Source organism: Coregonus lavaretus, assembly GCF_964263955.1.
Source record: "Coregonus lavaretus genome assembly, chromosome: 4".
Classification (NCBI taxonomy): Eukaryota; Metazoa; Chordata; class Actinopteri; order Salmoniformes; family Salmonidae; genus Coregonus; species Coregonus lavaretus.
Window position 1 is genome coordinate 11,685,598 of NC_139991.1, and position 26,057 is coordinate 11,711,654.

General features: G+C 42.4%; 1 protein-coding gene across 1 annotated transcript; it reads left to right on the forward strand.

Moving 5' to 3' along the window:
• Positions 1-1,726: 1,726 nt before the first annotated feature.
• Positions 1,727-25,200, forward strand: LOC311128141 (CD81 antigen-like). Its single transcript, XM_084160122.1, has 8 exons — positions 1,727-1,880; positions 7,038-7,152; positions 21,266-21,363; positions 21,477-21,551; positions 21,814-21,933; positions 22,087-22,185; positions 22,296-22,379; positions 22,534-25,200. Exons 1-8 carry the CDS (start codon positions 1,815-1,817, stop codon positions 22,594-22,596), a joined length of 720 nt encoding a protein of 239 aa, XP_084016248.1. The 5' UTR covers positions 1,727-1,814; the 3' UTR covers positions 22,597-25,200.
• Positions 25,201-26,057: the final 857 nt, after the last annotated feature.

The following is a 26,057-nucleotide window of genomic DNA, read 5'->3' on the forward strand; positions in this document are numbered from 1 at the left end:
GGCCACAAAATCCTGATACACAGTTTCCAGACGTCTCTTAAGGAAATAAGCTGGATCAACACCCTTCCTATCTTTCTGTAGTCTCTCCAACACTTCTAGATCAACGACTGGAGGTGGGAGTAGCCATGGTGGATTTACAGGAATAACTACCGTTGGACTAAACTCCCTTCCATACAGTCCCATCTCCTTCGCCTGGGTATTACCCACCCACCCAAAGCTTGTGTTCTGTCTTCGCTCATGTTCCCAGCATGCCTGTAAAATCCCTTTCGCAGGATGAGACACCCCATGTCCTTGTAGGTTGACCCAATAATTCATTGCCAGCTGCTGTCTCCTAATCTGCAATGGCATATCCCCCATCTCCACCTGTAATGCAGCCACTGGGGACGTCCGAAACACCCCACTACATATTCAGAGTCCTTGCCCCTGTATGACATCTATCCTTTCCAGTAAGGTCCGGGCTGCCAAACCATATGCTATACTGCCATAGTCTATTACAGATCGGATCAATGCCATGTGGTACGATACTGTTATGTTCCGCCTAAAGGAGTCCCACTAGAAAATGTGTTGGGTTACTTTAGTGTTTCACTTTGCCACTGTCTAATAATTATTTCAGACTCCGCATTTACGGGGGCCACAAGGGGGCAAACGTACAAAATCAGCAGGGGATCAAATACTTTTCCCCCTCACTGTATAATACAGTGCTGACACCCAGTGGACACAAAACAGCAATACATGGACAGCAGAAAGCACAATTAAATGTAATTTCAAAATATATATACCCAAATTGTAATTTATAAATGCCTATGTGCTAGTATGACTGCCTTACTCTATCCCCAAATCTAAGCTTGTATTACTACTTTACTTATGATCTTTGTTGTCATTGTGTCTTTATAACATACTGTATATTCAAGTAGCCTAGGCCTATTGCATGCTGAAATACTTCTATGCTAGATCTGCGCTATATATCCTATATATATTTGGTGGTGATTTCTAGACATGTGGTGTGACTGTGAGGTATAGCTCCCCAAAGAATCACAATTGATGAATTACCATATTCTGGAAGTCTTCCAACTTCAAATGGCTATTCAAATGTAAAGACTCTGTTTGGGTCTTTGAATGAGCCATGAAAAATGCATGCACTATAAAGGCCTCAGTAATTGACCTTCCACCTCCATCTCAGAGCTAACCTGTCCTGTCAGGATGTCAATAACTATATCACTCCATATGATACAGCAGCCTGTAGCCCTCTCTATAGGCCTAAGTGAATGGCTACACCTTAAACTAGTTAGCCTACTAACATGGAAAACTGAGCACAACGCAGACTCCAACAATTTGATGCCATGATACCTGGAGCCCCAGTCACATATAAACCTATGGAAGAAAAGAAAGTTGACTCTATGCACACTCACGGTCTTGTAGTAGGCCTAACAATGATTGTATAATAGCGGCCACAAACTCACCCACTGGGCCCCATTGGCATAGCCTCCTCAGCTGCCATGCACCACTTCCTCTGTAGGCGGCACCGTTGTACAACAATATTGTTCGATTTGTGCAAGGGGAGAGGAGAATTAAAACAACTGAGGCGGGGTCTCGCGAAAGAATTGCGTATCCTACATATCTTGTTGGAAAGCAGTGCGAGTCTCTTCCACCTAGTTTTTAAAGGGCGGGGGAGAATTTGGGTGTTGCCTATTTGCGTCGACCTCGACAAAGAGTCTAGCGGCTAAAAACATCGGATTATTTTCATTCAACAACCGCCTGGCCTAGTGTCTCTTGCCGGTCACCTCACCACCGAAAGGGATCTGAAAACTTCAACCATGGGAGTCGAAGGCTGCACTAAATGTATCAAATACTTGCTTTTCTTCTTCAACTTCATCTTCTGGGTGAGATTTATTTCTTGTAATATACGCTTTTAAATGGCCAAGCATTTGGTTGTTTATCTGTAGGGGCAGTAACCTCCCCCTCTTCCCGCTGAAAAGAGTTACGTCTTTTATTTTGTATTTTTCGTTGTTGCCAAATAGGTATACGATCTGGGGAACCCAAATAGGCCTGTAGATTCCGATGTAGTAGGCTTATTTATATGCCATTTTCAGTCGATAATTTATTGTTTATTTTTATATTTTTATTCAAATAAAATAAAAATAGCTGTTTTGTTTTTGAATAGGCCTAGACTTGTAGCCTATGCTTGCCATATGGCGATATGGGGTGCGTTTATTTATCGGGAATAGCCGTACAAGAGCAGCCATATTCTATTGACCGCATGCGGAACAGACCGTTACGATATGTGAAGATTGAAATGATGTTGCCAACTAAAATAATGATAGAAATAATAACCGAGTGCAGAATATGATTGACCAGAATATGATTGTGCAGGAACTAAGAACATAGTGTGTATTCCGGTGCATAGATTGTGGTCCGATATCGATTACAGATCCCATTTCAGTCATTGTTTAGATTGGAATACCTCGATGTTGTCCCTAAGTAATCTCATACATACACCCCTAATTTTCAGGTGTGTTTTTGCCTCCAATGAACTTGATTAAGTTCGGGACTTTTTTAAATGTTTTATAAAAGAGGCCTTTTAATCGTGAAGTTGTGTAAATCCCCTGAAATGACTTTGCCCCTGTGATTCATTGGGGAAGTTTTGTGATGGTGGAAGAATCATTGGGGTGGATGGAAACTTTGGCTAAAATACCACAAACATTTAGGCTAACTTTGCAAAAGCCAACAGATTGTCACACCATCCTTAGTGGAAGTGAAATGTTCCTTAGTCATTTTATGTCCCTATGTGAACCATTCACTTTTTTAAATTAGTCTATTACAACATGTTATATCCAAATGTATAGATATAGTCTTAAACATATAGATATAGTCAGCAGACAGATATATTCTTCTGTCTTAAGATGTCTATTTTTATTATAGGGATATGTTATTCATGATTGATGATAAGGCGGAAGTATTCTTAAGAGCGTGAGTAGAACCGCAACAATCAGAAAGAAATGTATTGGTAGACCTCTGGATGATTGTTGTAAATATATCCCCAAGGCTACTTTAGGTGACCCCAGGTTAGGTGAGGGCACTGCACTTGAGAAATTATTGACAGTGCCAAGACCCGCACTTGTGCATGTGGGTTGTCAATGTGGGAGTAAAATACATTGTGAGTATTGGCTCAGTCATGAAGAAGGTTGGGAAGGATCAGTTGTATTAGGGGCTGGGGTGTGGCATAGCAGTCATCTGTGGAGACTGAGATCTACTCATTTTAAGATTCATGATTGCATGGATTGATGTGTCAGGGTCTTGCTTGCTCAATGACCATATCCATTAGACTGGAAATGTATATCATCCATTCCAGGATAATGAATCCCAAGGCTGTCATTGTAAATATTTTTCTGATTAGGGGTTGCTACCCTTGCCATTTTGCATATGTTGAACAGGTGGCAAATCACATCAAGAACAAGCAGAAAAAATAAAGAAAGATCTAGCTAATTACCTTTAGTTTGAACACATCCTTTCACATGAAAACATTTCAATCACTTTGTTCATTCCTGTGGATTGCCTCTTGAGCCGGGACAACAAGTCATTGAGATATATCAAATACAATTCCGATTTAAACAATGCCAGGCAATGTCGTCTTCTACACCCACATTCTAAGGACAAGACTCATGGGCCTCTCAGAACATAAATCAGAGTCTAACTGTAAGTCGCTCTGGATAAGAGCATCTGCTAAATGACTAAAATGTAAAATGTAAAAAATGTTGAGTGGAAAGGGGCCAGTGGCTGACCCGTGGTTTACAAGAACTGTGGCTTCTGCATTTGAGCCATCCCCACCACCAGCAGCAGCGCGCCAAGCATTCTACATCCCCCTGCACACAAGGCATGTGGCAGAAATAGCCCTCTCACTAGAAAAAACTAGTAAAAAGAGCTGAGGTGCTAGGGAGGTAACGTGGTATGTTATCTTGTCCCAGACAGATAGCAGCAAGGCATGTAGTGCTGTACTATCAGGATACAGTCATAATACAGCAAAGGGGAAACACACAGTGGGGTACTGGCACTGAGGTATACTATGTTGTGGTTGCCAGTCATAGTATAGGAAGAGCATGTACTGTATATCCTTACACAGAGAAGTGACACATTCAACTCTCGAACTCTGTGAACATGCTGAAAATGCTCATTCTTAGGCAAGAGTTGATGGAAGTACGAAGTGAGATAAGCAGTTTGTGATGTGTACTTGAAGATAGTAGCTGTTTTGGTGTATTGTTATTTTTTTTCTGTGAATTTGACTTTTTAGCTAGCATGGAAATGATATGTTTAAGTTCACCTGATAGGGTTAATATATTGATATGGTTGGTTGGTCTCCCAGAGATTTTCACAAGACTCACTTGCTAGTCACATGGTTGGCCTCGTACCACTTTGATAATATGAATAATAATGGATTGGATTTGCATTCACACCTGTGTCGTATCATTGTAATTACTATAGTAACAATATTGTATAAACATTTAGTTACCTAATAATTATGTTAGTGGATAGTGACTGTTGTCTGTGGTGACATCTTTTTTGTAGCCTATAAAGCCAACTCTAAGTAGATCTGGACTTGATCAGTACATGGATGGGAGGAGGCCATGGAAAAAAACACTGTACTTGGGATAGAACTATGGAATACTTTCCAAACAGTTTAACATCCTACAGTGGAATCTTGCCGCAGCAACCACACAGAGAATAAAACACAGTGAAATATCTCTGTTGCCCTCATAGGGCTTTGGTGTCCTGGTAGGAAAAGGAGTCCAAAGTTCCCTTCTTCAATGAGACCCCCTAGCGTGGAAGCAAACTAATGACTGTGCACTGACAAATGCAACCTCCCTTATTTTACCCATGCTGCCACCTGTCTCTGCAGGTTGCTCCCAGGCCAGCCTATTGGAAAGTCAAAGGAAAAGAGATGTGAGGGATGACTTATTGAGGGAGGGAGGGAGGGTTGGGTAGGTGGAGGGAAGGAAGGAGGGAGGGGAGTCATAATGTGTCTACAGTAGACATCAGAGCGGCCCTTTGCCAATACTGGGAACATCAACAGCTGACAGGGGTGAGGGAAGACTCCTGAAAGAGGAGGGTGGCAATAAAGCTGCAGAGAACTGGCATGCCTTCCCAGTCACTGGACTTCATTTCTCCCCACTGCTCTTATTCATAGTTTTTCCCCTAGCAACAGTAAGGAATTTGTATGCAACTTTATATATTATGGGACCATTAGGCCTCAATATAGAATTTGGAAATAATTATGGACTCTTTCCATTTGTGAAAAAAAAAAGTTTATAAGAAGCTTATATTAAACATTGTATGATACAGTACAGTATCATATTAATGTAATTTATGTACACTATACTGTGTCTCGGGGGCCTGTGTCTGTCTCAAATACTAGACACAGTATATTCATGTCCAAATTACAGAAATCCCAAAAGAGACGACTGTGCAGACGTCTCTCTTGGCTCCTCCAGAATGCAACCGTTCAGGGGCCTCACCCTTTGGCAGGCTGCAGTGTTGATCTGGTTGCCAGGCAGCAGCGAGCCTCAGCAGTGGAATGGACCTTGCTGAGGGAGATGTGGAGGAGAGAAGAGCAGAGAGGCTGGGTAGGGGAGGCTATTTTCAGTCAGAATGTCTGATAGTCTCCATGAACTTAAGACTCAACCAGAGGGACCATGATTATTATACAGCTAAGGTTAAGTCTAAACATATTCCTGCTGTGAAGATATGGCGCAGTGGTCTAAGGCACTGCATCGCAGTGCTAGCTGTGCCACTAGAGATCCTGGTTCAAATCCAGGCTCTGTCGTAGCCGGCCGCGACCGGGAGACCCATGGGGCGGCGCACAATTGGTCCAGGGTAGGGGAGGGAATGGCCGGCAGGGATGTAGCTCAGTTGGTAGAGCATGGCGTTTGCAACGCCAAGGTTGTGGGTTCGATTCCCATGGGGGGCCAGTATAAAAAATTATGTATGCACTCACTAACTGTAAGTCGCTCTGGATAAGAGCGTCTGCTAAATGACTAAAATATATTACATTTCACTAACCTAATAAACCTTTTGGATTTTACCAATTGCAGGGCAGAGGTACAGTAGCAGCTTGTAGAGACACTGACTCCAGGTACAGGAAGCCTTAGTGAAAGATCTCTTCATCTGAAGCATTACAGCCACCACCCCACCATCAGAGAAGGTGGAATGGTCTCTGTAGAATGTGATCTCTTCAAGTGTTCTGTGTTGTTATGCAGCTGTTAGCAGATGTGGCTGTGCTGTTATAGCATAAGTAAGGGCAGGGGCTAAGAGGACACTGGGGTTGTGGGTGGGTGGCCAGGGCCTCCTTTGTCCTCCACTTGTCTGGACATTCCTTAGCCAGAGCTGTGCTGCCTGTGTTTGTTGGGACTGCGGCAGAACCGGTGCTGTGTAGATTAATTACCTAAGCACCAACACTCCCCTTCCTAATAACAACCGTAAAGATCTGTCAACACCAATCCACTCCTGGCGAACCCCAGCTGCTATACTGCTGAATAGAAACAAAAATTAATGCAGAAATGACTCTTTGAATAAGGCTTCACTTTCCCCACCTCGTCTCTCCTTCTATGTTCAGCTCTGTGCTGTTTCTGGAGAGGTACTAGACGGGGCCAAGAAGACCCCCATTTTCAGAGCCAAAATGGAGGCTATGGTAGAAAACACTCTTCACTGTTCATCCAAATTCAGGGAGAAACCAGACACTGCTGAAATAGAAACCTGGGCTGAATAAAGTTCAGTCAGTTTAGGTAAAGTGGAGTCACAGGGATTCCACCATTGACCCCTACTTTGGCAGGGAGGTTAGGCAGAGTCACTGTTGCTTTAGAGAAGAAAGTGGTGGAAGTGACAATGTTCAGTCTGCAAAGAACATGAACAACACTGAAGTTCTATTTGCTACACCTAACAAAAGAAGGTTTCAAAGCGAAGTTTGCAAGCTAAATTAATTATGGTTATTCTATGTGAGTGCATGTGTCTAACCCTTCCAATTTTCTCATTCTCTCTCTTCTGTCCAGCTCGCAGGAGGTGTGGTCCTGGGCGTGGCACTATGGCTTCGACATGACGGCCACACCAGCAGCCTGCTAGAGTTGAAGTTTGACGGCCAACAAGCACCAACCACCTTCTTAAACAGTAAGTACTTTAACACTCTCCCTCCTTGTCTACATACTATACTGTAGCATGCATTTAACATGGTGAATATGTGTGTTATAAACATTTATTGATGTGCCATAAACATGGTGTTGTGAGCTGGGTTCTCTCTATTTGACACCTTGTCCATTGTGTAGTTGTACTCCTCTGGAGTGCTCAGGGACAAGGTTAAGCAGAACAAACAGTATGCTCCACTGATCCCTCAGGGTCTTCTAAAATGGCAGATTCTACTTCTCTACCAGTATGGTCAAAGTGTGACAAACGTAATGGGAGTTCCTTTAGAGTAACTTAAAGATTCAAATTATGACTGTTTAATTAAAGGATTCAAAATAGTGATTCTTTTGATCTCTGTCAAAATCACTTACTCTCAAAGACAGGGCAATGTGATTATTATTATTTTAAATCAAAACTGTGATATCCCCAGGGGTGTGGCTTCGTTTTGGAAAAATGAATGCCATCAGTGAGGAATTCTAAATTCCCTCAGTTAACCTTTTAATGAAGGGGTTTACAGAATGAAAAGTCCCCTGTATTATCAGGAAGAATGTAGCCTATGTTGCTCAGATGTTGAGCGAGAAACACGTTTTCCCAGAGAGCAGTGCAATGTTTATCCAATATCTTTGTTTAGACAACTACTACCCACACATACACAAGTCTTATTCTGAAACTGGAAGTATCTACCAAACATTTACAGGGATAGTACCGTAAGGTATTTTGGTAGTTTTGTTTAGTACAAGTACTGTTACAGTAGTATTGGGTTTATACCTCAGAATTTCTTGATTGTGGCAGTCCACTATGTATGTATGCTGGACTGAGGTTGCCAGGGATTTTTCCATTGCACTAAAAAGGGAGATCCCTTCTGGTAAACTTATTATTCTTAGTTAGCAGCTGGGTGTTATGGGCCATGACCAAGTGTTCTATAGCTGAGGTCTTTATTTCTGTCTGACATAGGTAATTGGTAACAACTGGACAAACAGCACCCTAAACAAGGGTCACAGCACTCTAACCCCAATTGTTCAAGTGTCACAACAGACAAGCTATAATAAACATTCCCCGACACCACCGCATCATCACCTCATCATCACCACATCCTGCATTAGTCATACCCATGTAACATTATGGGTGGAATTCAAATAGAAGCAGCCATAGCCGTGTTTATGCTGTATCTCTGTTGAGAAACTGTTGCTGGGCGTACACACATTTTTTATTCTGAAAACTTTAAACATCATTTTTAGCCTAAATAAAGGCTTGGACATGTTTTCCTGTTTTGGAGGCTTGGCCAATTCTCCAGAGAGTCTCAACTGTCTGTTTTTCTGACCATGACAATGATTCCAGACACCAAGTGCATCAGGTTTTCAGTTTCAGTATTATGTCAACTTTGATATTCTCCAGTCTCGCCCCCCCACTACTCCTTGTCTCTCACTAGGCCTCTTTCTCTCTCTGGGTCCTCTTCCCTCCCTGTTCTTAAAGGAATCTTAGCATAATGCTGACCATGATTATATTTCCAACCTAATGGAAATCCTGTGGCTCTTAGAAACCAAGTTCTGTAAGAGGCATTTCTTTAAAACAACAGGAAAGGGAGCAATTGATTGTTGTCATCACATTCTCTCTTTCCTAAGGTTATGACATAAAATCAGTCAAACCACTTTTTCTAAGTCATTGTTGTGATTAAAACAATGATACGCACAGCGTTGTGTCCACACCCTTTTGTAGAGTTTGTGCATTTTTACACAAGGTTAATTGTTTTTGATTTATAAGAGACAAAAGCTCTCCATTTTATGACTGTGGCCATTCACCTGTCATGATTAACCAGAGGTTATTAACACAGACGTTAGCAGGCTAATCTTTTATCTTACTCAAGTGATGACTGTAAGTCGCTTTGGATAAAAGCGTCTGCTAAATGACATATTATTATTATTATTATTATTATTATTATTATATCTAACTGTATAATGTATGCCATTATAATCCATGACAATCATCTACAAGATTGTACATTCCCTGTCATAACAAGGCATAGCTTCAAATGTAAGACAAACTTCAAATCTTTGAATGTGACGGTCTCAACAATTAAGCAATTCCAGTAAAGTGAAAACTCATTAAAATATCCCGAAATAGTCTGTTAGAGGGGGGCATTACCCCACTGACTTTGTGCTTAAATTTAAAAGTGTTTATGGGATTCTTCTTGTGGGAAGTGCAAGTGTGTGAAGTGATTGTAAGTAGTACAATATTGCTAGTGGAAGTGAGACTAGTAGGTCGCTCACACTCATTATCAGCATCCATTTTGTGTGTTTCTCACAGTCCCAGAGACTGTGGATGTGTCCCAAATCAAATCAAATTTTATTGGCCACATGCGCCGAATACAACAGGTGCAGGCATTACAGTGAAATGCTTACTTACAACCCTTAACCAACAGTGCATTTATTTTTAATAAAAAAGTAAAATAAAACAACAACAAAAAAGTGTTGAGAAAAAAAGAGCAGAAGTAAAATAAAATAACAGTAGGGAGGCTATATATACAGGGGGGTACCGGTGCAGAGTCAATGTGCGGGGGCACTGGCTAGTTGAGGTAGTTGGTAGGTAAATGGCACCATACTCCCTACATAGTGCACTACTTTTGGTCAGGGCCCATAAGTAATTCCCTATAAAAGGAATAGGGTGCCATTTGGGACATAGCCTGTGAAGTTGTAATAGAAGGGATGGTGATGGGAAGTTCCACTGTAATGGCCTGGGCAGGCCTTGACCCATGACCTCATGGGGCTCCATGGACACAGCCCCCTTTGTCCCAGGCCAGTGGGTGGCCATCGATGGCCGGGTTGACAGCTGAAGGGGCTGCTCAGCCATGATAGCAATACCTGCTGTGGCAAAGGTGGGCAAACTTTTTGTCTCGAGGGCCACATTGGTATTTCGAAATTCAACAGAGTGCCGTACAGATTAGATTTCTTTACCGATTTGTTTGTCAAAATTAATTTGCGGCCCAGAACAAGGGCAGTTATTTGAAAATATATAGGCCCATTATAATTTCTATATACAGTGGGGGAAAAAAGTATTTAGTCAGCCACCAATTGTGCAAGTTCTCTCACTTAAAAAGATGAGAGAGGCCTGTAATTTTCATCATAGGTACACGTCAACTATGACAGACAAATTGAGATTTTTTTTCTCCAGAAAATCACATTGTAGGATTTTTAATGAATTTATTTGCAAATTATGGTGGAAAATAAGTATTTGGTCACCTACAAACAAGCAAGATTTCTGGCTCTCACAGACCTGTAACTTCTTCTTTAAGATGCTCCTCTGTCCTCCACTCGTTACCTGTATTAATGGCACCTGTTTGAACTTGTTATCAGTATAAAAGACACCTGTCCACAACCTCAAACAGTCACACTCCAAACTCCACTATGGCCAAGACCAAAGAGCTGTCAAAGGACACCAGAAACAAAATTGTAGCCCTGCACCAGGCTGGGAAGACTGAATCTGCAATAGGTAAGCAGCTTGGTTTGAAGAAATCAACTGTGGGAGCAATTATTAGGAAATGGAAGACATACAAGACCACTGATAATCTCCCTCGATCTGGGACTCCACGCAAGATCTCACCCCGTGGGGTCAAAATGATCACAAGAACGGTGAGCAAAAATCCCAGAACCACACGGGGGGACCTAGTGAATGACCTGCAGAGAGCTGGGACCAAAGTAACAAAGCCTACCATCATTAACACACTACGCCGCCAGGGACTGAAATCCTGCAGTGCCAGACGTGTCCCCCTGCTTAAGCTAGTACATGTCCAGGCCCGTCTGAAGTTTGCTAGAGTGCATTTGGATGATCCAGAAGAGGATTGGGAGAATGTCATATGGTCAGATGAAACCAAAATATAACTTTTTGGTAAAAACTCAACTCGTCGTGTTTGGAGAACAAAGAATGCTGAGTTGCATCCAAAGAACACCATACCTACTGTGAAGCATGGGGGTGGAAACATCATGCTTTGGGGCTGTTTTTCTGCAAAGGGACCATGACGACTGATCCGTGTAAAGGAAAGAATGAATGGGGCCATGTATCGTGAGATTTTGAGTGAAAACCTCCTTCCATCAGCAAGGGCATTGAAGATGAAACGTGGCTGGGTCTTTCAGCATGACAATGATCCCAAACACACTGCCCAGGCAATGAAGGAGTGGCTTCGTAAGAAGCATTTCAAGGTCCTGGAGTGGCCTAGCCAGTATCCAGATCTCAACCCCATAGAAAATCTTTGGAGGGAGTTGAAAGTCCGTGTTGCCCAGCGACAGCCCCAAAACATCACTGCACTAGAGGAGATCTGCATGGAGGAATGGGCCAAAATACCAGCAACAGTGTGTGAAAACCTTGTGAAGACTTACAGAAAACGTTTGACCTGTGTCATTGCCAACAAAGGGTATATAACAATGTATTGAGAAACTTTTGTTATTGACCAAATACTTATTTTCCACCATAATTTGCAAATCAATTCATAAAAAATCCTACAATGTAATTTTCTGGATTTTTTTTTCTAATTTTGTCTGTCATAGTTGACGTGTACCTATGATGAAAATTACAGGCCTCTCTCATCTTTTTAAGTGGGAGAACTTGCACAATTGGTGGCTGACTAAATACTTTTTTTCCCCACTGTACACTACCAGTCAAAAGTTTTAGAACACATATTCAGTCAAGGGTTTTTCTTTATCTTTAATGTTTTCTACATTGTAGAATAATAGTGAAGACATCAAAACTATGAAATAACACATATGGAATCATGTAGTAACCAAACAAGTGTTAAACATATCAAAATATATTTTATACTTGAGATTCTTCAAATACCCAACCTTTACCTTGATGACAGCTTTGCACACTCTTGGCATTCAATTAACAGGTGTGCCTTGTTAAAAGTTAATTTGTGGAATTTATTTCCTTCTTGTTTAACACTTTTTTGGTTACTAGTTTTAATGTCTTCACTATTATTCTACAATGTAGAAAATAGTAAAAAATAAAGAAAAACCCTTGAATGAGTAGGTGTTCTAAAACATTTGACCGGTAGTGTATATGTATATATATATATTGCTCCCTTTTTCTCCCCAATTTCGATCTTGTCTCATCGCTGCAACTCCCCAACAGGCTCGGGAGGCGAATGTTGAGTTATGCGTCCTCCGAAACCACGCTTCTTAACACCCACCTGCTTAACCCGGAAGCCAGCCGCACCAATGTGTCGGAGGAAACACCGTTCACCTGACTACTGAGGTCAGCCTGCATGCGTCTGGCCCGCCACAAGGAGTCGCTAGAGCGCGATGAGCCAAGTAAAGCCCCCCTGGCCAAACCCTCCCCTAACCCGGATGACGCTGGGCCAATTGTGCGCCGCCCTATGGGACTCCCGATCACGGCTGGTTGTGATACAGCCCGGGATTGAACCCGGGTCTGTTGTGACGCCTCTAGCACTGTGATGCAGTGCCTTAGACCGCTGCCCCACCCGGGAGGCCCCAATTTCTATATATTTTCTATCTAGACGTTCAAGAGTGGCCTGATTGAATGGGCTGTAGTTTGCCCACCTCTGTGCTAGGGGATATCATGAGGCTATTGATCTGCTTTGTGGGAGTAGCAGTAGGAAGTACTGCGGCCTTGCTACTGTAGAACTGCATCTTGATATTGGACATATATTGTAGAAATGTTATACATTGGAAAATAAGTAAGGACTCACTAAGGATTTTTCATCATGCTTGTCATAGCTTGGTAATTGGTGATATTGTATTGGTTGATTCATTGGAACTTTTGAAATAGTAGCTCTGTGTTCTGAAACCACCTTGCCCAGCTAGTGATTGGGAAAGTTAAGGGAGTTGTCAGAGTGAGAACAGATCCAATGTATGATGTTTGCTAGTTTGAACGATTCTGGTCCAAAGTATAATAATATAATAATAATAATAATAATAATAATAATAATAATAATAAAAATAATAATATGCCATTTAGCAGACGCTTTTATCCAAAGCGACTTACAGTCATGCGTGCATACATTTTTTGTGTATGGGTGGTCCCGGGGATCGAACCCACTACCTTGGCGTTACAAGCGCCGTGCTCTACCAGCTGAGCTACAGAGGACCACCAAAGTATAAATGTTTTATGAGACAAAGTCTGGTTATGTTCAGATGGAACTGGGTGCCTCACCACAACACACAGCACTGTATTGCTGAGAGCAAAAACCTCTGTTGCAAGCACAGGAAGTCACAGAGGAACCCAGCCTCACAGGAAAAGACAAACATAGACATTGCCTTTGACATATAACCACATTACCAAAATAACCAACATTTCCTTACATTACACAATCAAACACAAAAATGTATGCACGCATGACTGTAAGTCGCTTTGGATAAAAGCGTCTGCTAAATGGCATATTATTATTATTATTAAACCATATTGAGGGACAGAGAACGAGAGCGGATCATAAATTTAAATAAGTGTGAATACATTTTACATGAACTACAACCAATAAAACCACAGTTACATTTCATGTAATTTTGCCAGGACTTGGGTGGTACTCAGGTTCCTCTCGTGCGTTGTGAGGTTGGACAGAGGTAAGAGGGTAATTCTACTGGCCCATTTAAATACTCTCAGTGAGAGTAAACCCCCGGTACTATGTCCACTTTTCTCCTGATAGATTCCAGTAAAGGCCCACCCATGAGGGGAGAAGATGCCAGAAGATGTTTATTAGCGCCACCCCTGTCCCAGGAGTCTAAATGTACACTCCCACTCATACCTCTCCCTACCACTTCCTCTAGATAATGTCCTTAGGTAGAGATATTATAGAACAGTAATGGAGCCTGGATGGTTTATGCAATACTGAGCTGCTTCCAGAGTCCGGACTCGGCGTGTCTCAAAAAGCTGGCGATCCACTAAATGACCCCCAGACTCCTCTGTCATGTTCAGGTCTCGTATGGCATCACTCACACTTCACTGTCAGATACTGTGTAGTTGGCCGTGGTTGTGTTCACACTTCACTGTCAGATACTGTGTAGTTGGCCGTGGGTGTGTTCACACTTCACTGTCAGATACTGTGTAGTTGGCCGTGGTTGTGTTCACACTTCACTGTCAGTTACTGTGTAGTTGGCCGTGGTTGTGTGACTTGGTTGAGGTTACTAACATCAGCGAGGGATTTGCTCTGCTACTCAGGGGCTCAAACTTGTCAGCCCTTTTGTATACTCCACATGAAATTCCTTCCTTGTGAGGTCAACTTCCTTCATAAATGTCCTCTCTCTACCCTCAACTTTCACAAGCTGCAATGTTCCAATTCTGCATTCAGTGTTGGCTTCATGAATAATCTTCCTTGTTATCAGTCATTCATTCTATCATTCATGAATGCAGGTCAGAAAGGTAAACAGATATAAGGAAGGAGGTCAAATGGAGTAAAGGGGGAAGTGAACTTGCAGTAGAGGAAACTACAGCCATTTAGCCTTGATTAGGCTAAAGAAGCACAAGGTCCATGCAGATCTAATAAACAGTAGCCAAATGGAGCACAATCCATCCTCAGGGGATTTCCAATGTTGTTTTGGATGTTTTCAGGGCATTATTTTAACATTTCTTCTCTCCAGCCACTTCAAAGTTGATTAAGAGAAACCAAGGGACTGTGGTTGTTTTTCAGTAACTGGGTTTGTATGTCCTTCAACAATTTACTCGCTTGTTTAAAACATGCAAAAACAAATGGAACAGGAGAGGGACTTTAACGTACACACAGCACAAAAAAACGTAATACTCACAGCCTGCCCGTTACATAAAGCATGGTCCTTGTTGCATTTTTTCTAAACGAAAGGAAAAAAATCCTCGCCAGTCTCCCCCTCTCCTCCCTCATACTGTCCCACCCTCTTCTTGAGAAAGTTTCCCCTCTAGCCCGTTACTTTCCACTGAAGTTCAGCTTTGTCCCCATCTGTTTGTGTTTAACGTCTGTGTTACACTGTCTCTCCCTCCTCCTCTTCAGCTCTGTCTACCTCTCTCTGTCCTTTCTTTTCTCTCCCTCCTTCCTTTGTTTTAATTGTCACTCCTCTCTCCGATATCCTTCTTGGTTTGCCTCTCTCCACCTCCCTACCACTCTCTCTATCCTCATCTCAATCCTCTTGTTTTTCTCTTGCTCTGTTCATCTCTCTCTCTTTCTCTGGTATCCTCCTCCTCTCTTTTCTCTCTCTTCTCTTTTCTATTTCTTTCCCTCATGCCTATACCTTCTCCTTCTGTGATAGGCCCCACACAGCACATCTCTCTCTCCTGGCCCATAGACTGGGCACTGTAGCAGCGTGGTGTGGAGAACCTGATGTCATAGACTGCACTGGTTCCAGAGCTGGTGTTGGACCTTATGTTTCCTCTCACTCAAGGGTCTATCCCCCCTGGCTCAGAGCCAGCTGCCTGCCCCGGGATTTAATGAGACTAACAGCTGCATTACCGTTCACAGGCATGCACACACATGGACACACACACCTTTTCTGGATAGTACTGGACTATCCAGTACCACAGTGCTGTATCAGTTTTCATGTACACAGCCTGGTACAGCCTCTACATGTTTTTCCATAGCCAAAGACACATTTCAAATAGTGACATAAGCAGTGGCATTTCGGTTTGTACGAGGTAGCGGAACAGTACGGTAATTCACATCACACCCGTACCTATTAAGTTTAGAATGTAGTCTGTGGCATATTGAATTCAATTTCAACTTAAAAACACAATTGTTGGTAACTGGCCTATGTAGTGTACATTGGAATCTAACTCCAAGGTTAGGTTATAGTGTTTATTACACATAAAGAAAGTGTATCCTCCAGAGAAACCGATAATAGTTTGAATAAAACAACTGAAACACAATGAGGTCAGGATTCATCCTTTTTCTAGATGACCTGGGTGTGGTCAGCACTTCTCCCTGTGTTTCTCATATCATTTCCGTACAAGCAATGACCGGTGATGACGCAGTGGAAATCCATTGTACTGTATATCCTTGGTCGTGCACCCAAGAACAATGTATGTGTTTCAAATAAACAGAAGTTCCATTTGAAGCATCTTGTATTCTCTATCTTTACCTGAAGGATTTAACACATACAGTACTTGACAAAGTGCAGTTTTCAGAATGTTCTTCCGTTGCCTATAAAAAGGGTTTCAAAAGGGTTCTTCGGCCATCCCTACAGGAGAACCCCTTTTGGGTTCCATGTAGAACCCTCTGTGGAAAAGGTTCAACATGGAACCCAAAAGGGTTCTACCCGGAACCAAAAGGGTTCTTCAAAGGGTTCCCCTATGGGGACAGCCGAAGAACCCTTTTAGGTTCAAGATAGCACCTTTTTGTCTAAGAGTGTAGGTCACCATTCATCCACTGTGAGTGAGGTCAGAGTAGAAGGTTACATCAGGGGCTCTGATGTTTGGAACCTCCTGATTAATCAACCAGCAGAAATACTATTTACCTCAGATCAAAGTCTACAGTATTTCACATATTTGTGTTATTATACACATTATTTGTGTTCTAACATACATTGTTTGGTAATAATAAAAACATCTAGTTTGGTTGAAATGCCCTTTTTTTCCCAATGGAAAGACTTTGTAGGCTCTGTTCAATCTAGTGGTATCCAATGATGTCATATGGTAGCAACCATGTTCTCACTAGTACACAAGTGGGCAGGACGGATGATTTAAACGTTGGTCATAAGAAAACTAGACAGCTACCGTGTGTCATCATTGCCACCGCTTCACATAGGAAAAATGTTGGTTTGCTGCTCACCACAGGAAGCACCTGGGTCACAAAGATACAAATGTTGGTTTGCTGCTCACCACAGAAAGCACCTGGGTCACAAAGATACAAATGTTGAGTTTCCTCTGAGGCTGCTTGGATTACCTAACTGAGGCCTCCAGTCTAGTCTGCTATTTTAACCAACCAGTTGACTCTCAGAGCAACATTTTTTGAACTTGTATACAGACAAAAACTAAGATAAAATTAAAGGAAATAAATTGTTGATAACGCATAGATTGGTCAAATGCAGGAACGGATGGATATACTGTAGCTCAAACAAGTGGTGAAAGGAAGGAAGGAAGGAAGGAAGGAAGGAAGGAAGGAAGAGAGAGAGAGAGAGAGAGAGAGAGAAGGGTGTGATACTGCATCGACCCACTGCTAAACATGCCGGTCATGCCCCTGTTTTATTCCGATGATGTCATGGTAAGGGATGGCTGAGCAGCACTCGTAAAAAGCTCCCCATCCGTGATTCAATTCCCCCCGCCGCACAGCCACAATCAAGGAAATTGAAGGAGCACTTGGTCAGCCTCCAAGCCATCGATTTCTAAATGAGCCAGGCGAGCAGGCAGGAGAGAGGTGCTGTCCTGGCCGTCTATGTCCCTTCAGTGGAATAGGAGGGGATGGGGGATGGGAGGACATACAGGACCAGAGGATGAGAATCCAATAAGCTTTGTGATTACATTATGCAGGACAAAATAACATTAACCCAAATCGTGACCAGGCCCCTCCCTGTATCTATCAAGGACTGAGTAGAGGGATGGAATGGGAGTGTAGTCTGTGGGGCGTGGGTGGAGGTCTTAAGGATGATGGATGGGGAGAGGGAGAGATAAAACAAATCCTCATATGAGACAGTGGCATTCAGTACCCCTACTAAAAGCCCAGTATAGTGTCTCAAGCAAGACAAAGGATGTGTTTTTACCCAAGTTGGTTTATCAAAATTGGTACCGTAATACTTTGCATAAAGCCCCCATGAATCTAATTTATCTGAGACATATAAAGGTTGAAGAAAGGGAAAGAGGGCCTGTAAACTAAAGCATAAATAAATATATTTCTTGAGCTAAAAATGAACATATCATCTGTGGTTAGTGAGCAATTTCAACCCCGGTCTGCATTCACTGTTCAGCCGATAAATGGGTACCACACAGATTCACCACACAGCTCACCTCACACCAGCCCTATCTTCTCTGAGCTACTGTCCCGTCAAAACTTCAGGGCTGTCGTCACGGAAATGGCAGTGAACATTCATGTTAAGTGCCTTGGGAAGCAGTGGCTCAGGCAACTGTTGCTCTGGACCACAGGAACACTTCTGCAGTGTGGGGGGGCATGCTAAAGTTTAATAATGAGGTCACATGAAGAGAGGGGAAGAAAGACGAATGGTGGGTCAGAACAAAAGATAATGAAAACTGCCCATCTAATATCACCTAAACCCCCTGATTGACACTCAGTGTGAGGCGCTAGGCATTATATGGCCTTATGCCTAGTTGGACTATTTCTAAGAGCAGGTTTTATGATTGAATTTATGGGTGAAATCAGTCCTGCACACCAAGGTCAGTAGAGCTACCCTGGGTTTCCATGGTTACCATGCTAGCCCTGTCTGAGGGTCTGATAGATGAAAACAAGGCATGATGGGAGGGGCTAATGAATTCTGACCACACCAAGGAGCTGTAAAAACAAAACATTGCACTACCTAGCGAGAGGCGACTTTGATATATTGTAAACCTGTCAACTGAAAACAAAATATCCTTCCCCACTCCTGCATTCTCCACAATTCTTATGCCATATGTTCTTCATAAGAATAACATTTATCTACAATATGTGGATGCTTCTTGACATGAGACGTGAATGCTTATTGCATTGGATTGTGAGCCAAGCACCTTGTGTTTATAACTGCAAAGTTCCCATATTTAGGCAGAAGAAGAACATGCTAAACCAGGGGTGTCAAACTCATGTTAGCTCAGGGGCCACATGGAGGAAAATCTATTCCCAAGTGGGCCGGACCGGAAAAATCATGGTATATATAACTTAAAAACAACAACTTCAGATTGTTTTCTTTGTTTTAATACGATCAACATACAACATAAAGCTGGAGCCTGAGGACAGTGTGTCCAAAATAGTACAAGCACAACATCACTATTAATCATAAAACACGTCAAGTTTATTTGAAAATTCTAAAGAAAAAGAACACACAAACACACAATGCCTCAGTGATTAACAGAACTGTTTCACAGATCACAGAACTATATCAGGGTGTCATTTCTCAGGCAGAAATGTAGATAAAAAATAATGAAATCCTGTTCCCCAAACAAGTGCAAGAACCACAGAGTCAAGAATAGGTTAAATATACAAATAAAATAAAATCAATTAAAAACAATAGCACATCAACATAAAAACATATAAACATAAAGCTGGAGCCTGAGGACAGTGTCCAAAAGCACAACATCACTATTAATCATAAAACACCTCAAGTTATTTGAAAGTTCTGAGGACAAAGAACACACAAACACACAATGTCTCAGTGATTAACAGAACTGTTTCACAGATCACAGAACTATATCAGGGTGTCATTTCTCAGGCAGAAATGTAGATAAAAATAATGAAATCCTGTTCCCCAAACAAGTGCAAGAACCACAGAGTCAAGAATAGGTTAAATATACAAATAAAATAAAATATATTAAAAACAATAGCACATCAACATAAAAACATATAAACATAAATCTGAAAGCGTTGCTCAAACTCCCGTAACAGTCCCGTTATTTTATCTTTGAACCGCTTCATGTCTGCCACATGTTGGGTCGCGCACACATTTTTCAGACAGGGGAAGTGAGCTGCATCACCACCGGCAAGTTGCGTCTCCCACAATGACAGCTTCAACTTGAAAGAACATATGCTGTCATAATACTGCGTGACAACTTTGTTGCGCCCTTGCAGCTGTTTGTTCAAGTTATTCAGGTGCTCTGCACCATCTGTAGCCAGGCTGACAGCGCGGGACCAGTCCACGCCGACCCTGTCCAGCGCGCCGATGAGTGCGGTAAAAATATCAGCTGCTGTCGTTGTATCTGTCATCGGCACCAACTCCACAAACTCCTCGGTGACGGTCAATGTGTCATCAACTCCGCGGATGAAAATGGCCAGTTGTGCAACATCTGTAATGTCCGTGCTTTCATCAATTGCAACCGAAAACGCAATAAATGACTTTACTTTTTGCTTCAACTGGCTGTCCAAATCCACTGAAAGATCGGAAATCCTATCTGCAACTGTGTTTCTTGTCAGGCTGATATTTGCAAAAGCCTGCCGCTTTTCAGGGCACACAATCTCCGCTGCCTTCATCATGCATGTTTTTACAAATTCACCCTCACTAAATGGTTTTGAAGCCACTGCGATTTCATTAGCAATGAGGTGGTCCTCTGTAGCTCAGCTGGTAGAGCACGGCGCTTGTAACGCCAAGGTAGTGGGTTCGATCCCCGGGACCACCCATACACAAAAATGTATGCACGCATGACTGTAAGTCGCTTTGGATAAAAGCGTCTGCTAAATGGCATATTATTATTATTATTATTATTATTATTATTAGGTAGCTAGCTTTCACTGCAGCGTCACTGATGTCTCGGCTGTGAGTAAACACAGACTGCTGTTTCTTCAGACCCGCCAACAGTTCATTCACCTTCTCTCATCTCCGCTGTCCTTGAAAGTTGTCATATTTGTCGGCATGAAGACTCACATAGTGGCGACGAAGGTTATATTCTTTCAGCACTGCAACATGCTCTGAACACACCAAACATACAGCTTTCCCATTCAAATCCATGAATAAATAGGGTGACCATTTTTCTTGGAACACTCTGCACTCTGCGTCCACTTTTCTATTTTTTGACAGAGACATATTGGGGCAATGAGGGTGCCAAAGCACATAATGTTAAAAGTAGAAGCCGTAATAAATATTGCGGGCAAAACAAAGTAGCTCATTGGCTGCACGTGCTTGACCTACTTGCTCTGCCCCGGTATAAACAGTTTGCTTGCTTAACACAATTGCTATTGCGCCATCCAGTGGACGCAATTGGAACAGCAGTTTATTTTATTGAAAAATTGCAGCGCATTTTTATACTTTACAATATTATTATTATATATTTTTTTATCATCTCGCGGGCCGGATTAAACCCGTTTGCGGGCCTGATCCGGCCCGCGGGCCGGACGTTTGACACCCCTGTGCTAAACCAAATAAATAACACAAACTCATGCCACCTGGTGGTAGTTAAGATGATTGCACTCATCACAAAGGTGTAGACACACTAGCAATGTTCTGCAGAATATTGACTATTGACCCAGTTGTCTTTGTTTATTCTCTCTCCCTCTCTATTTTAGGTGTTCACATCCTGATCGCTGTTGGCGCGGTGATGATGGTTGTCGGGTTCCTCGGCTGCTATGGTGCCATTCAGGAGTCTCAGTGTCTTCTTGGAACAGTGAGTCATACAGAACACCATGCAGCAAAGAGTCACTTGTATGTGGTCTAGCCAGCCCATTCCCAGCTATCCCCTAAATTGGCCACTGAATGAATGTCTTTGTTTTCCTCCAGTTCTTTGCCTGCTTGGTGATCCTGTTCGCTTGTGAGGTGGCAGCTGGAATCTTTGGATTCATGCACAAAGATTCGGTGAGGACACATACTAACTCTGATCTTACACACAGAAACACATTGCACACATACACACACAAAAACAAAATGTATGTTTAAACACACAGCGTAGCATACAGTACAACACGATAGAGTTAAAAGCCATTTGATAATGTGATAGTGTAGCTCTAATGTGATCATGACAAAGTCACTGAGGGGGAATAACTACATTCAGTTATCACCTTCAGAGTTCCATATCTGTCATACTCTGACCAGACACATCCTGTCCTTTTGGTTGCAGATTTCCAAAGAGCTGATTACCTTCTACGACAATGTGTATGACAACTCTCTAGCAAACACTTTAACAGACCAGGACAAGAAACAGGCTGCCGCTGCTGTGCTGAAGGTCTTCCATGAGACAGTAAGTCAAGCTAAAACTAAAAGCATAACTGTCCCAAACTCGCTTGTAAGCTGATTTCAAACACACGGCAAAGTTAATCTCATATCAACATCCAAACACAGAAAGACACATCTCACTAATACAACTCCACTAACACGTGCCTTTTTATTTTAGTTGGATTGCTGTGGTAGGGGCATCAGCAACCCGTTCACTACGTTATTCACCCAAGGTTTGACAGACATCTGCCCCAAGACAGTCTCCGCTTCCACTTCAGTAAGTACTCTAAGGCCAACTATGAGGACAATACATAATGTTGGTTATACAGTACATAAACCACAAGGTACAAGTTCGACTGAAGTGTGTTATTTTGTTTGTTTTGACAGGACTGTCATGTGAAAATCAAGGAGCTCTTTAATGAGAAGGTTTACCTGATTGGTATCGCTGCCCTGATAGTTGCTATTATTATGGTGAGTATCATGAAAGAGAGAATGTAGCTTGTGTGGAAGTGTAGCTCATAGAAGATATGGGATCCTTGGCCTCTCTTTAAAGAGACCCATAATGCCCCTCTCTATGAAGAGACCCATAATGCCCCTCTCATGTCTTTGTTCTCTCTCCTGTCAGATCTTTGAGATGACCTTTAGCATGGTCCTGTGCTGTGGGATCCGCAACAGCCCGGTGTACTAAAGTCCAGGGGGAAGGAGCAAGGGCTAGTGACCTCTGGAGACACTAGCCAATGACTGAAGGAAAATATTTATCTTCCTTTATTTGGTTTTTATAGCCTGTCACTTCCTCAAATAGTTGCTTGCCAATTTTGTCAGTTGTACAAGATAAAAAATGCATCTTCTCACACAGTTTTTGATAATACAGTACCAACTATTCTTGTCAGTCACAGATAGCTGTTCAATATTTTGACTAATGTTAGTCTGTACAAAATGTTGAGGTTTACATTGGCATAGCATTTACACACACACACACACGCACACACACACACACACACACACACACACACACACACACACACACACGAGTACAGATGCTGGAATTATTTTGTGTTAATTGTGAAGTATTTCTACTTTGCTGGAGTCCAAAACATTGTATTCTGTTGGTTTATCAATCTCTTTTCAAATGAATATGTATAAACTGTATATATTTGCAGTGCTTTATGACTGTCAAGCATGGATATTGTATTGAATCCCTTCTCCCCAGAATTTTCTGCACTAACTGCTTGTCTGCCTGAGTTTTCTCCAGAGAGAACAACCACTAAGAAACAGTGAATGGATACTATTGATTTTACTATCCCGTTTAAAACCAAGATAATAGAGGTGATAGTTTCCCCTGTGCTTTCATAACAACTAGCAATCTACGCCATAAAGAGACCCCATGCCTCCAAGCCTTATGAGTGGAATGTCCCATCCTTCCCAACAACACCTTGTTCCTGTAAAACTACATTGAATGTCCTGTCCTTAACCTATTGCTGTGTACTATGCATACCTACAGAAATCTCACCTCTTAGGGTCCTGGGCTGGCGCAGCGGTCAAACGCACTGCACTGCAGTGCTGAGGCGCCACTACAGCCTGGGGTTCGATCCCAGACTGTCACAACCGGCCGGGACTGGGAGCCCTATAAGACAACGCATAATTGGCCCAGTGCCGTCCGGGGTAGGGGAAGGTTTGGCTGGTGGGGCTTTCCTTGGCTCATCGTGCTCTAACAACTCCTTGTGAACGGTCCGGGCGCCTGCAAGCTGACTACAGTCATCAGTCGAACAGCGTTTCCTCCGACACATTGGTGCGGCTGACATCTGGGTTAAGAAGTAGGCAGCCAGGCGGGTCATGTTTCGGAGGACGCATGACTCAACCTTCGCCTCTCCCGAACCCGTTGCAGAGATGTGGTCCTCTGTAGCTCAGCTGGTAGAGCACGGTGCTTGTAATGCCAAGGTAGTGGGTTCGATCCCCGGGACCACCCATACACATTACATTTATGCACGCATGACTGTAAGTCGCTTTGGATAAAAGCGTCTGCTAAATGGCATATTATTATTATTATTATGAGCCAAGGGACCTAATACGGGGTAAAAAATACGCTTGTGGCCATACCACGCCTGTTCAGGGTCGGGCCTGGTTAGTACTGGGATGGGAGACCACCTGGGAATACCAGGTGCCATAAACTGAAAAAAATTATTTAAGAACAAAATAAGAAATGTCACCTCTTCAGCCATTCAGACTAACCTAGTTTATTTTCAAAGAATCATTTTTATGCCTGCTTGTTATACTCTGACAGTCAAACGTCTTATTATGCTGGGACTTGCCGGACAATGTTGTATCTGTGCTGTATGATGATACTGTATAATACGACTGACCATGCAGTTGTGAGAGGTTGTGTTTGTGTGTCTGGAAGTCCATTACTGTCTCGGACCAACCCACCACTAGGGGGCAGGCCTGTTGTGACGCTTCATGGTATTCAATGGCTATGGTTCCAAAGCCAGGGGGAGCTCTTGTCATACATTCTTGCTCCACTGTGATTATGGAGGCCTGCTCAACTACAAAGCACTTCTCGGCCGGTTCCATTTCGATCTTCAGCTTCCCTTCAGAGTTCACAGATTTGAATCTGGTACATTGGAGGGCTAGGTGGAGCTATCACCCTATTATCTACACCCATCCAGTCCTTTCAGATCTGTGAACACTGAAGGGGTAGGGTCTAGGGATTGAAGTGGAACCAGGCCCTTAACATTTACCTATATACACACATGAGCACTTAAACACTCACACATACTCACTCCATCATCATTTGTGTAGTCCTACATAATATACTGTATGGCTTTCTAAGCCAACCAAAACCTAGTCTTGTTAACACATAATGCCTATGCTGATATAAGTGTCTTGTAACATGTACAGCTATATATTATTGTACTAATGACCATGTAAAGACAATGTAGCTATGCCTTTCATTGTGATATTTTGTCTGGTACGTTGTCAAAAGAAAAATGGGTGTCGGCTTCAGTGGCAGTGTGCTGGACTGAGAAATCAGTTGAGTTACTAACTAAAGGTTGGGGAGATTAGCAACATGGCTGTATATGCTGTACAACACAAAGGTGAAAGAACAACGCCAGCAAAAGAGTGTCTCTCTTTAGTATCTATGTCACTGCCCTACTGTAAAAACACTATACACTATGTAGTGACAGACTCAATAGCCCACTGCCGCTCAAATCTGTGCCCTTTCTCTTCTGTTTTAGATTTTGGTTTGGTTTTGTTGCCCAAGTATTAAGGGATTAAATGTATTTTACAAATAATGCATGATGTCCGTGACTTTTGTTTTATTCTCTATTCATTGTTAGTATAAGGAAGAACCTGTCTATTTTTCACATCTTATATAGTACATGAGTTGTTGTTAAAGTCCTTAACAGGTAGGCCCTATGTGGCAGTGTTTTCTATTCTAGCCTAGAGAGGAAATGTCCCTAAGTGTTAAACCAGGGACATCTTTCTTCACCCTAATTCCATAAAAATATATTTCCAAATTACGAAGTTACCTAATTATATGGATATAGAGAAAAACATCTATGGATTCAAAAAGTCACCACCATTGGTCATAATTTGTATTTGGTCAGCGGGTTTAGACTGGAAATCAAGATATGATCAAACACCGTAAGGAGAAAATAATACTATACTGAACAAAAATATAAACGCAACATGTAAAGTGTTGGTTCCATGAGCTGAAATAAAAGATCCCAGAAATGTTCCATATGCAGATAAAGCTTATTTCTCTAAAATGTTTTGCACAAATTTGTTTACATCCCTGTCAGTGAGTATTTCTCCTTTGCCAAGATAATCCATCCATCTGACAGGTGGCATATCAAGAAGCTGATTAAACAGCATGATCATTACACAGGCGCACCTTGTGCTGGGGACATAAAGGCCACTCTAAAATGGGCAGTTTTGTCACACAACACAATGCCACAGATATCTCAAGTTTTGAGGGGACGACAATTGACATGCTGACTGCAGCAATGTCCACCAGATCTACTGCCAGATAATTGAATGTTCATTTCTCTACCATAAGCCGCCACCAACGTCGTTTTGGAGAATTTGGTAGTACGTCCAACTGGCCTCACAACCACAGACCACCTGTAACCACGCCAACCAAAAAAAAAA

Excerpts from the sequence above, each read along its gene's own strand:
- LOC311128141 (XM_084160122.1), top strand. The coding sequence starts at position 1,815 with ATGGGAGTCGAAGGCTGCACTAAATGTATCAAATACTTGCTTTTCTTC. Across the intron at positions 22,186-22,295 it reads CAGTCTCCGCTTCCACTTCA|GACTGTCATGTGAAAATCAA; the intron begins GTAAGTACTCTA and ends TTGTTTTGACAG. Across the intron at positions 22,380-22,533 it reads TGATAGTTGCTATTATTATG|ATCTTTGAGATGACCTTTAG; the intron begins GTGAGTATCATG and ends CTCTCCTGTCAG.